The sequence below is a fragment of the Hakea prostrata genome, chromosome 8 (genome assembly GCF_041222555.1).
Source record: "Hakea prostrata isolate BN-2017 chromosome 8, UWA_Hpros_2, whole genome shotgun sequence".
In the NCBI taxonomy this organism is placed as follows: Eukaryota; Viridiplantae; Streptophyta; class Magnoliopsida; order Proteales; family Proteaceae; genus Hakea; species Hakea prostrata.
This window is the reverse complement of record NC_142607.1, coordinates 14686584-14700358: the sequence shown is the minus strand read 5'-3', so window position 1 is coordinate 14700358 and position 13775 is coordinate 14686584. Positions and strand designations below refer to the sequence as shown.

At 35.8% G+C, this 13775-nt stretch overlaps 1 protein-coding gene across 1 annotated transcript; it reads right to left on the bottom strand.

Moving 5' to 3' along the window:
• Positions 1-127: 127 nt before the first annotated feature.
• Positions 128-7282, bottom strand: LOC149007171 (uncharacterized). The gene is made up of 7 exons (XM_089167544.1): positions 6815-7282; positions 6379-6549; positions 5097-5267; positions 4797-4976; positions 3659-3869; positions 3414-3523; positions 128-1943 (listed from the first exon to the last, which is right to left on the bottom strand). Exons 1-7 carry the CDS (start codon positions 7139-7141, stop codon positions 978-980), a joined length of 2136 nt encoding a protein of 711 aa, XP_089023670.1. The 5' UTR covers positions 7142-7282; the 3' UTR covers positions 128-977.
• Positions 7283-13775: the final 6493 nt, after the last annotated feature.

Genomic DNA, 13775 nt, shown 5'->3' with positions numbered 1-13775 from the left:
AATCTCCATTGATGCCTGTGTGCTCTCATTGGCTCATGCACAGACGTGTGAGTTATTTGAAAATTTTCTGATTTTTATTACAAACCTTATAGATGTTTAAAAATCCACCTTTCACCACCAATCTACCATCCACCAACCCCTAATTTGTCCAACATGGATAATTTGTAATTTACATGTGAGTGCCATATAATTTATGAGGCAATAGTGGGTGATCAAAAATTTTGCCCAAAATATAACTGGTATCGTGTAATTTGCCCTAAAACAAAAGAAGAAAGAATATAAAGAACCAAAGAAGAGAAACTTGAGGTCCTGTGCACATGCATTTCCACATTCACAAACTTTTACAAGTCAGTGTTCCCCATCCATCAACTTCCACAGCCCCACCATTAGACACAAACGTACATACACACACACATCAAAGCCCTTCTCTCATGTGCTTGATTCAATCACCTATGCCAAATTGGTAACCTTGTCCTTTAAAATAACTACATTATGAAGAGAAAATTTCCAGGTTCTCTCTTATCAAGATGTGAGAAGAGATACAAAGACCAGCCAACAAGAAGGTTATAGAAGTGAGTTCAAAGAATAAAATAAGGGAGAGAGAGAGAGAGGATTGAGATGCCTCTAGATTGGGAATTATTGGGCATGTTTGTGATTCAATCTGTCCTGGCCACTCTTGTGTATCTAATCACTACCAGCTGTAACAAACTTCCAACCCCACCACTGGGGGGCCACCAACCTCTCGCATGTGATGGCTTCCTTAGCATATTCTCTCTCTGGATTGTATTCAAACTTGAAGTTGATCAGCTTGAGAGACAAATCTACAGAGTTCAGAACCAAAAGTCATCATTGCCATGAAGATAGGCAAGACCCACTTGCCTCTTTAGCTCTGCTACCTTTACTAAAGCTGGAGATGCTCAAGATGATGATAGTAGGGAAAAATGACATAATACCACTTTGTCTGGATATCTCAAAACTCATTCCACCTTCCAAGCATAGAGAAATAAGCAAAAATCAAATGACCCAGTTGCATTGTAACCCTCTACTGAACTAGAATCCCCTGTCTGAGATGACAGTGGAGTCGACTTCAATGATGACAATGGTGGTGATAATGAGGTTGATGTCGATGGTGGTGATGTGGGTAATGAAACTGGCCTGAATATGAACAGAGCATGCCGTAGACCTGGACTAAATAGCCAATCATGGACATCCCAATACACTTCCACTCTAAATTTTCTCATGGATATGCACTCGTTACCTCTGAATTTCCATTGGAGATGCTTCACATGAATGGCCGAGTGCCCATCTATCTTTATCTCCATTTCTGGATCAAACCCACCACTTCCAGAACTGTTATTGTTGTTGTTGTTGCTACTGTGGTGATGGAGGTTGTTGCATTCTACTGAAATCTCATGAAACCTGCCTTTGTCATGGAACTTGACTTTTGTGGAAAACTTCTTCTTTGCAAAAATATGTTCTTTCCTTGAAACCAGAATGGGCTCCATTAGAGCTGGTCGAGACCCTGTTTTTCTGTAAGCATCCTTCTTCAGATCACCAAGCAATAACACTACTTCTTCTTCACATACCACGGCAACATAGTAATCTGACTGTGGCTCTGTTTCTCCATTAAATTTTGCCATCTTTAGATCCCAGAAGACATCAACGGCCGTGCCTTCCACCGTGAAGCGCTTTGAACCTTGCTTCCTCCAGAAATACCAGGGCTTCAGCTCAACCTTGCAGCTGTAGTGACTCTCTCCCTCTGGCCCATCCACTGAAACAGAGAGCCCATGAAGCAGCAGATTCTTGCACCAAGTTATGGTGATCAGATGGCACTGACCTGCAATCTTTGTGCTGTAGATTGACACGAACACACTCTGGCCTGAGCGGGTCACGGCGGCAGGATCATCAGTTGGCTTCTCTGCAGATGAAAAACAAGCAGGAATCCTAATTGGGTCTTGCATTTTTCCAATCACTTGTAATCAATAACTCAAAAGTGCTAGCTCAATAAACAGTGATAAATGGTGGGTTTTCTTGACCCTGTGGAAATGATAATCTATCAATGGAGAAACTGAGAAAAGTCTCTGTTCACCCACAAGATCTACTCCTAAATGCTGGCAGAGATGTTTTTAACAGCATTTATCCTCCATAGAGAAATGAAAATGGATAAATATATCCAATTTCCAAACTGGCAATTAGAAGGAAAGGGTGAGGAGAGAAATTGTGGGAAGAACAAAACCCTTTTTTTAATATTCAATAATCTGTAGGCCTTGTAAGCTTCTGAAACAGGGGTTTATTAATTATTTTTCTTTAAAAACCCGCTTTTCTTAACCAAGGTGGTTTAACTTCTGTTACTGTTTCTGGGTTTCTACCTTTATTTTCCCCATCAAAGGTCAAAAAGAAGGAAAGTTCTTTTCACCAGATTTGGAGATTACGTTGCTACGTCAGAGAGAGAGAGTTCATGGAGGACAAATCAATCAATGTGAAGTTATGAACTGGAATGGGGTAAAAGACTGCCAGTCAAATTAGAAAGTTTGTCTTTCCGATGTGGGATTGAACTTTAAAGTTCTCTTCGACTTTTTAACTTTCTATAGAAATGTTCAAAAGAAAAACAGAGATTAGACCAAGAGGGAGGAATCTAGGGATGACAATTACAGAAAAAGAGACTGGAAGTTGCAGATCTAGTTGTACCTATGTGTCTTATCCTTCTTTTGCATTCGAGTTGGGGAAGTATTTTAGAGATAATCAACCCTTTAATTTAATCCTTTTTGTCATATATGTTAATAAGAAAAATGAACCTACCCAGATATTTCATGTTGATTCGTCAGAGGAGATTATAGAGTACACAGTAAGAATAGATTAAAAAAAAGAATCAATTCTAACCCATCAATGAAAGATGAACGACCAACTTCATCTTAGTTATAGAAAAATATTATCATGGAAAATCTCATCTTATGTAGGTATAGACAGGCATTAGCATATAAAAAAGTCTGGCACAACTTCTTGATTGTTTATGAAATTTTATGCAGAAGTAGTTGATGATGTAAGAAGTTTTTGTCCATTAGAATGATAACAAATAGGGATGTGAGAGAGAGAGAGAGAGAGACTCTTTTTTTGGGTAATGGGAGAGAGATACTCTGGTGTCTATGTATTTGGCATTTAAAATAATACATTAAGACAATAGACCACAGTAACTGCAAAAATGTGATCATCTGATTTGTCATTTGAATTTCATTAGGTTGAATTTCAATGATTTTCATCCAAAATGCTCCTACAACAGCACTGCAAAAATGTGATCATCTGTTTCAGGATTGAAATTATGATCTTCGAAGTGATATGATCCAAACTTCCTCTGTTCACAGCCTGATTCACAAGCCCCTTACAACCGAACTGCAAAAATGTGATCATCTGCTTTGGCATTGGAATTTCTTTAGATTGATGATCATCACGGTGACATCATCCAAACTTCCTCTGTTCACGGCAAGATTCACAAGCTCCTTACAAGCTGCCATGAGCCCACTGGAAGCTGGTTTCTGCCAACAGTGGTTGTTCTCTTGATTTTGCAAATGAATTTTTATTTTTTGTTGAGAGGTCTTCTGTAAAGTCGATGATGGACTCAGGTTTTCACCATTAGTCTCAGTTTCATCTTTCCTAAAATTACTTTTCTTATGATATCCACCATTTTCTTTACTTGAGGAATGATACTTCACTTTCTGTTGCTTGATCTGGGAAATCTTGCGAGCTTTAAATGGAGGACTCACATTCTCACAATCAGACTCCCTATCATCTTCCTTCCACAGAGCATTTGATCTTTGTTTGTTAGCAGCCAAACAGCTACGTGTTGCAGTATCAACCACTTCCTGACTATCCACCTAAGGAAACGAAAGTGAAACAGCCCATTTATAAGTTCAGTCTAATAGATAGAGACATCTTCAATCAATGACAAAACAATTAATCAAAAGGACATTCAATTTTTATTTTTTTTCTTTTTCATTATAAGTTATTTCCTTCTCTTCATTGTGGAGGAAGAGATCACAAGAATTTTTTTCCCCTGTATTCAAGTCTTATGTATGCCATACATAAAATGATAAGAGAAACCAAATCTTAATGCTATTACACAACATATTTTCTGCCAGTCTAAATCAATTGCCCTATTAAACAAAAGCAAGAATACAATTTACCAAATCATAGCTCACCAAAATGATAATCAACGCGCCATCAATATATCAAGATCAGCAAAAATATACACTGATTTCATTAGATTCTGCTGAGGCACATACATTTTCCTGGAAGATTTCCTACTAGGAAACTCAAAATGTTTGGTCACAGTCCCCTGCATTGCCCCATCTGACTGATGGAACAGAGTTATTGTAGTCTCCTGAGGTCTTGGATCCACTTTGTTGCCAATGAGTCAGTTGTGATTTCCAACCCCTCTCCCCCTCATTCTCCCCTTCTCCTCTTTGTATATTCTCTCCTCCCCACTTTGGGGTTTGGTTAATGATTATTTTCATTCATCCGAAAAATAAAAAGTTCTACTTGTCAACAGGAGAAAGTCCCACAGGAACCAGTGTCATAGACTCCCACACTAACAATCTAACTATAACAAAAATCTATAGAATGGACAGAATCGAAAAACACTAGAAGCACTGATCAGATAAAGAAAGAATACCAATCATAAAAAACAAGACATGTGTATAAATTTCCATAGTTGACAAACACACACAAGCAAATAATTTTCCAAGTCAGTACTTCTGCATATAAAGAATGCTCCATGGTAAGACAAGTTCCTTCCTACTAACCTTTTCCCACAGTCCATCTGAGGCTAGGACAAGAAACTCCATGTCTGGAGTCAAATGCAGGATCCTTGTGTCAGGTTCAGCCATTACCCATTCCTTCAAATGAACATCTCCAATGCTTCTAGAAACAGAGAGTATTCCATGGACTCTCCAAGCTCCTCGATGGATGTCTACGTACCCTCCCTACATCATAGTGTCAAAAAAAGTAGCCTAAGTCATTCCTGAGTATCCTATAATTCATCATGGTATTAACAAAATTCACTATGGTAAAGCAAAAGCAAAAGCAAAAGCAGCAACAGGCACCTTGTTTTCAACTCTTTTCCGCTCATCTTCTTGTTCAGCTCTGTGGTCCTTAGTGAGGACTTCAGCCATGCCATCCCTACAGAGGACTGCCCTGCAATCTCCCAAGTTTGAAACAAGAATATTGCCTTGTTCAATCAGGGCAGTTACACAGCAAGTGCCGCTGGCTAAACCCTGTTGTCATTCCACAGTCTTAATTTAACATTCTACAGCATTAAACCAAGCTTTAGAAAAAATGAAGAGCAGACAAATAAACACAATGAGAAAATTTTGCAATATTAAGTGTAGGCTTTCAGACTTTTTAGTTCCATCTTTTTCTGAGTACTGTTTTCTTTTGTTTGTATGAAAGATGGAACTGAAAGAGAACACTACAAGAAAAATACTACATGGGAATCTCAATGGGTTAGAAATCTCTGTAAGCTCAATGTGTTTGGATTCAGAATTGATTACACTATAAATGTTAAGAGCATCAGAGTCGGATGTTTTCACAAGCTGGCTTCCTTTAAACAGAGAATCCAAAACCCAAATTTATGTCAAACATGTTACAACCATTGATTGCAATCAGTGTTTTAAAGTCAATTAGAAGGTTGCATGCATACTTCCATGTTTAATAATCCATCAAATCTGGATCCAACTTTCCAATCCATATTCATATGATATGAGTTCCGAGCAAACAAGCCACATCTTCCTGAGACAGGAAATCAATAACTCATTTTACCAATAAAGGTAGATAAGCTAAATAGAGATTTCAAACTTCTTAATCCATACATATTGAATGGAAAGAGGCAGTGGTTCTGGAGGCTGTTTAAGGGTCATCTAGTTAACATTTACAGGACAAGGTTTGGAGTTTGAATGTAAAATATTTTGAATTCTGACAAACAACGTAAGTCTATGTAAACCATCTCTATCTTGAATCATATTCCAAAACCAGAATCAAGCAGTAGACTTTTACAGTTTGAAGCCTTCAACCAGTATAGTTATTATTCTAAGTTGATAAAGCTGGAAAATAATCCCAAAGTTCGCCACCAATGGCTCATCCTATTCAATGTGCGGATGTGCATGGTGGCTTTTGTTTCAGGAGGTAAGTGTTTTCATGGTGTGCACTAATGATGTTACAGTCATCCTGTTGACCATAAGCTTTTGCAGTTTTGGTTGGATTATTTGAATAACCATGTTAGTATGAATTTTTTGCATTATAATAATGGAAACAGAGAAGCTTCTCAACAAGAATGACTGCTTCACTACTTAACAGTTATATTTGAAAAAAAGAACCACTTATTTATACCTGTTTTGCAAAATCCTGGTCGGTCTTGAGATATGCAGCTTTAATTGCATCCTCCTTCTCCGTATGACCTACACACCTATCCATTATTTCAAGTATATTCCCATGTAAATTCTCTGCAACAAACTCAGCTGCCTTGGTGCCTCCATGTCCATCATAAACCCCAAAAAAGCACTGCATTTCACCACAAATTAAGTTCACTTACCACTACAATATCATTGAATTCCTAAATGCCCAACAAAAAAGAAATAATCTTTTCTGATCCGATATGTCCAACCAAGAAAAACTCAACCCTCTTTATTAGTGCAACTATAATTCAATTCAAAGAAGAAAAAAAAAAAGTAAGGAAAACAAGCACTGGTAGAACAAAAACAAACCCAGGATTTAGATTTCTCCTCAGTCCTCTGGGAGAAAAGGAAAAGAGGGAATAGCATTTTACCTTCCTAGTTTGTCCATTGGAGGTAGAAACAATCTTGTGGGTATCTTCCATAACCCTTTTCTTCCCTTTCATGGAGAAAACCCCAACTTCCGATTCATCAAAGCAGTGTGTCTGATCTCCGACCGTTTTCTCATGGAATTTGAGCTTTTCTGTGTGTATTTCCTGCAAGACCTGTGGAATCTCAATCGTGGGTGGTCGTTTTCTCTTTAATGGGAGACACAAGGACGTAGATGAAGTAGGAGAAGATCGTACATCGGTGTTCTTGATGTCTGCTTTCGTTGTGTCATCCTCTGTAGCCACTGAAATGCTTGGCATTTTCATGTTCATGGCAAATTCAGAAGAAAACACAAAATCAGATAAGAGAGAGTGAGAAGCTCCGACAGTTGGGGTTGTTATTAAGCTGCGAAGAAAGCAAGGAAGAGGACCGAACCCAATAAAGGAGGCGTGTTACAGGTGCGTGACAACCGTTATAGGAATGTTTGAAATACGCTTTGAGGACAGAGGAGGGAATAAAAATATTTTTCAAAAAGAAAAAGTCACATTACCCACAACGGTAGACCTTAGAGATTTGGCATTTAGGTAAAGACTTCGTCATAGCCGTTTTATTAAGCTCCAGCTGTCTACTGGAGTCAGCGGCCGACATGTAAATATCCATTATGGTCAACTTCTTAGATGAATTAATCTCCCATCAACAAACCAGTTTCGACCGCTTACCAAAATCGAACCAAACCAAACCAAACCGAACCATATAAATTGATTATTAACCCATTAGAATTGCTACACCGAATCGTTTTGTAAATAGCTTGATTTCATAAATTGAAATTCTCAGATAAACAATTCGATTTTGATTCTTTACGGAATCGGTAGCTTTATAGTAGGGTCGGGATTATACCATATGGAGTGTCAAACTTGTGACCTCTTCACTAAGAAGTGTCAGTTATTAGCAATTGAGCAACAATTCGATGGTAATTCGTTTTAAATGCCAGTTGATGAACCATGAAGAACAACCGCAAACTATCAATATGGCATCCTTCTTTTCACTCTTAGAAACTTTTAGAAAAAAAAGTTTGTTAGGCCTTGATGAGAGAGGTTAGTGTGCTAAAATGACCATACAATAATGAAATAAAAGAAGAGAATATATACAAATGATGAATGAGTTCGCCCATAACCTAGTTCAACTCTCCAAAGCTCGGTTTTGAGCTCAATGCACTATGAAGGAACTTGTAACCTTAAAAAATGTGTAATAATCTTGTGCAAATGATGAATCTCACACCAAAGATCCTAAATCCAAAACAACAATCGCAAGATTACAGTCATTAAACACCAAAGCACAACTCAAAGAAGAGAGGAAGAAGACGAACACAGAAGCCCTAACCCCAAAACATGAAAAACCGCTGGGACCCATCGCATTCTAGAGTCCGGATCACCTCCTCCTAATAGGAACGGCCTATTGACTAAGAATTTAACGGAGACCCACAAGATTAGGTTGATGGGTTTTTTTTTTTAATATATTTTATTATTTTTTTATTTGTGGGCCCACATAATTTGTGGTTGTAACGTCATCCCGTCGAGAGAGATGCATACTCGGGTTTATGTACTAGGAAAATTGGTGCCGGCCTCCAGATTCATACCCCAACAAAAGACGCAATGTCCACTGGTTATGTGCCATTAGTAAAATTGGTGCCGGCTCGAGAGTAGTGCAAGGCCGAGTAAACCGCAAATTTTATGGATTGATTCAATAGAAAACGTATGATTCGGGTTGGATGATCTGTGATCTCCATGTCGGCAATGGAAACTTCATAACGTCCACCGGCACAGTAGGTCTTTTTGTCTTACCCAAAAGAGAGACAAAGCTTAGAACCACACAACGCTGGGTGCTACGTGGCAGGAAAATAAATATCAAAAGTCAAAACCGGATGCCCGTGCCGGTGCCGGTGCCTACAGAGAAGGCCGATTAATAAATATCATACCTGAATTGACTATTTCTTATTGAGTGAGTATCAGCGTGAATATCAAACTTTCATGGTACAAATATAATTTAATATTATTACTAATGATTGTTCAGTCAAATCACTGCAATCTTTTAGGGAATAAGTCACGGATTTGACTCTCCCTATAATATATGTAATAGTTCATGCTCTAGTTGAACCGAATGTGAATCGAAGGTGCCGGTCTAGAACGGTTAGCGCGAGGGAAGAGTCCAACTAAGAGTAGTGTAAGTTTGTTGGCAGCATTTCCAAGCACTTACTGTTCTCTAGGATAGAATCCTTGAGGGATTGGATCCATAATACTAGCAACCATGACCCTCTGCATCCAACGATAATCAATGGAGTAAACATCAGTAGATCCAATAGCCCAAGTAACTACTAACCCAATATATAAGTCATGTACATTAAAGGCACAAGCCACGCACACTCAACCCTACATTATGTACCCAAAGCTATGCAAGTCACTTCAATTTGCTTAAAGCTATGTGCATTCACTGATTTGATTTATGGAGATGTTCTCCGGCCATACTGATCAAACACTTTGTTGCAAGTGATACGGCTTGTTTGGACGATCAAGTTATTGGAGCGATAATCTGCACCCCCTAATATCAAGCTACCAATTCCCAAAAAGAAAAAAAAAAATCTTTTAATATTGCTTATGGTTTCTAACCTAATCCAATTAGACTAACATTATTAGTTCAACCAGTGAAGTATATTTAATTTTGAAATCAAAGGATTGTTCAATTTGTAATTATTAACTTTTTTTTGGTAAACATTTGTAATTATTAACACCTCCTAGTGAAGAGGTCAGAATTCTACTCTCGTAATAATATGTGTGATGATCCCTACCCTTACTATATACAAAATCGTCACTAACCCCCAAAAAAAAAAACTTTGAAACCATCTAAATTAGAGGGAGTAGAACAATTCCTAGTAGGTCCTACAAATGTATACACATAAAAGTTAGAACAAGTAACACTTTTTAGTTTTGGACCAAAACTATCAAGATGAAACTTAAAATAAATGTGGTCCTAGGAGCCAAAAGAGAAGGTTCAAAAGCCGTTTGGTAATGCTACTGTAATGAAAGTATGAAACACGTTTTTTAGCTAAAATAGTTGTTGGCAACTCTATTCACAACTACTTTCAAATGAGTCCGACAGCTCTCAACATGGAACTTAAAATAAATGTGGTCCTAGGAGCCAAAAAAGAAAGTTCAAAAGCCGTTTGGCAATGCTAAATTTTACCGTGGGCCCCATGTTTTTTGGGGGCGGGAGCTAAAAAATTTTGAACCATAAAATAGTTGTTGGCAACTCTATTCACAGATTCCTTTCAAATGGCAAAGGCAAGAGAAACCAACAATGAAGAATTGCATGGGTTCACACTTTCTTCTATTCATTTGAGGCTCTAAACATGTATTTTATTTGAAGTTAGCTTTTACAAAAAAAAAAGAGCCATAAAATTGGATGAAACCCTCTAGGTCAATCAGTGGCGGAGCCACATAAGGGCTGCCTCTTCTATTTTTTTTTTTAAATTTGATTGTTTTCCTACTGTTTATTTTATTTTTCTCACTGCACATGTAAAATATTATTATTTGGTCTCTTAATATTAAAAATAATTTTAAAATAAAAATGATGGGTATAAATGTTATTCTTAATCATTATCTAATGATTACCATTAAACCCTTTCCTACTTTTAAGGAACAAAAAATTAAAAATTTAATTAGAAATTAATTCATTATCCATAAATTTCTCCCTTCTAATATTTCTATTCTTTAGTGAGTCTCTTTATTTTTTTTTTTCTCTTCTTTCCTCACACCTCTCACAAGTGGCTTAAATGGTATCATCTTCACAATTATCAGGTAATATCTCTTTCAATTTTTCTAATATTATATTTTGAAAACTTAGAAAACCACCAAGGCATGAACCAATTGATTTTTTTTAATTTAATTATTGAACTAATTAATTTTTATAATATTATATTGAAATAATTATTTAAGTAATATGTATTCTCTCTCTAATTTTTTATGTTATTCTTTTTTTAAAAAAAGGACGACTTAATTTAAATTTTTTAATTTAATTATTGAACTAATTAAATTAATTTTTTCTAATATTGTAAATTTGTATAATTATATTGAACTAAAATATAATAAAATAATCTAACGGTGGGTCCCACCTGAACCCACAATATATATGTGGCTGCTTGTCCGCTGGAAAAGTGATATGGACTTATTATTCACCCGTCCCCCAATATTTAATCCTTATTCTGCCCTTGTTGCAGGTAAAGTTTTTCATTTTCTACCCTTGTTTTTACTAGTTGTAACAAAAAAAATACCTTTGCAAACATAGATAAGTAACGAATATTTGAATATGAATTACCAAATATAGATTCTATAAAGATGTCTATTCCAAACTATTTATGTATCAGGCTTTAGATGTAACAGTTAATTGTAGGAGTATCCAGTGGAACAATATTGCTCTAAAATTTGCAAACATAGATAAGTTATGAATATTTTTATTTTCTTATTAAAAAAAATCTCCTTAAACAAGTCTAATGTATAAATGGTCTGCATTTTCATATAGGATTCTCAACAAAACTAAAGACCATTTCACATGACCTTTGATTAGATTAAGAAAATAGTATTAAACATGTGAAAAAGTAACATTATTGGAATCTATAATTATTCAACACTTGATGGATGTGCAAAGGTTTTCTTTCGAGAATTAATATGTGTTTTAATTCAAGTTTGTGTAAGTAAAGGTTTGAAACTCAAATTTATCAACAAATTATTTAATATTAAAAGAAAGTAGATAACCTGTAATTTGGTTTTGTTTGGTTATCATCACAGGCTTGACTCGACTTAAAAAACAATCTTGTTATGGTCAGAGAGATCAATTTTCGCTTGAAATTTTATTAGAACTTGTTTTTGAAGTATATATTGCCATGGATCCAAAACTTTTCATCCATTAAATATAAAAGAAATCTTTTTTTCTAATCTTTTATTTCTACTAACACTTAGAATGTAAAAATCCATTAATATCCTCCTCTAAACTCTTTTACTAAAACTTAGTCAGTCCTCAACTCGTGCTTTAAAAATAGATGCAAAAACAAATAGTTATTGTGTCAAAACTACTTCTTGAAGTAGAAATTTTAATAAATTTTAATTTATGTTTTAAAAATCAACGAGAAGAAAACAATGTATAAAATGGTTTTTGACTGATTTTTTGTTCCTTGAAGCAAGAAATACTAGAAACTGTTTTCTGGTGACATTTCAAATACGCCCATACCTATTTGATAATTCACCAAGTGTTTATGGTGCTTTGAGAAACACCAAAAAGAGTTCTGAATATTTCTAGAAGCAGAAAGACTTATTTATGCATTTGATCAAATTTGTTTCGAAGTAAAAAATTTGAAATATTGTAATAAAATTTGTCATTGTTATATTTAGAGTGTCAATTTTCTCAAATACCCTTTATAAATTTATTTCACTTAAATCCAATCCGCACCAAATTTTACTTCGAGAAATAGATGTTGTGTCAAAAGTGTTTCGTGAAGCAATTTTTTTTTATAGATTTCAATTTATGTTAGCAAAAATCATGCAAAATGTAATGGTTTTATCAAACAGTTTTTGGCCAATTTTTCAGCAAGAGATATCAAAACTGCTGTTTTTGGTGGATTTATCAAACGGGTCGTTAATCTTTGCATAACAACCCAAATTACTTCATTCTTTATTAATCTGCAACAAATTTTCAGATCTAAAAACTAGGGTTTATAGACATCGGTTGCACCGATAACTTACTTTGACCTGCAAACCTTAACGTTTCCCAGTATGATATCAAAAACTAATCCATTTCTCAGGTATCGTGTGAGGTTTTTTTTCGTTTCAACAGTTCCGTGTCACTGTAAGGAGAGCATCTGCATGATCGAATCTCAAACGTGACTTTGAATTTAGGGTGTATGTCTCCCTCCATTCTCCAGAATCTCCATTAAAATGAGAAGTAACCTTGCTTTGAAAACGATTCTGTGGGAAGCTTCTCTACGGAATTCCCCCAAGATAGAGGGAGAGAGCGAGGAAAGGAAATACTTGCGTGCACGTTGATTCAAACCATTAAAATTCACCAACAAACGAGTGTAGATCTGAGCTTTCTGTTTTTCTTTTTGGTTTTTCTTAGGTTAATTGATCTGAGCTTTTTCCATTTTTATGTTCGTCAGCGAACCATAACTCAAAAGAGGTCATTTCTTCTTTCTGGATCACTCTGGAGGACTCAGACGCTTCATGTGACCTGCGAGTTTTGATTCTTCATTTACATCAGCATTTTTCTATAGAATTTCAAAGAATTTCGAACTGCACTGTTCCTTGCATGATTTAAAATATTTTCTTCATAATTCTTGAACAAATAGCAACAACTAGATAATGGATTGTGAGTTAAATAATTTGAGGGGCACTTTGATCTCTCCACATTTTAAATCTAAATATCCGTAGCAGCAACTAACGGTGTTAGTCTGGTTAAGATCCACACTTAATATATTGCGCTACGGACTCAACATTAGTTTATGGTACCCTAAGAAGACCCAGAAGTAAAAAACCCAACATTAGTTTGAAATTTGAATATACTTAATGGCGATTAATGGTGTTAGTCTACTTGGAACCCACACATAATATATGTTCCTTTTAATATTCCATCACCAAATCACTACCATAAACTAAATACCCTAACTACAACACACAACTATCATGCTGATTTCTCAATTACTCCAACAAGTAGAATGTATGCTTCAACTATCATCTCACATGTTGAGTGCTTATGGAATCAAGCACGAATAGAGAAGGAAGGCAAATCTATACTTTAATAAAAACAAGTCTCAAAGAATTCTAACCAGACAACTGTAATTTTCAAAATGAGATTGCATGTTGTGCACTGCAATGGAGGAAATTGGATAAAATGGCTCACCTTTATGTTCCATGTCTTTACTGT

Excerpts from the sequence above, each read along its gene's own strand:
- LOC149007171 (XM_089167544.1), bottom strand. The coding sequence starts at position 7,141 with ATGAACATGAAAATGCCAAGCATTTCAGTGGCTACAGAGGATGACACA. Across the intron at positions 6,550-6,814 it reads CCAATGGACAAACTAGGAAG|TGCTTTTTTGGGGTTTATGA; the intron begins GTAAAATGCTAT and ends GGTGAAATGCAG. Across the intron at positions 5,268-6,378 it reads ACCAGGATTTTGCAAAACAG|GGTTTAGCCAGCGGCACTTG; the intron begins GTATAAATAAGT and ends GAATGACAACAG.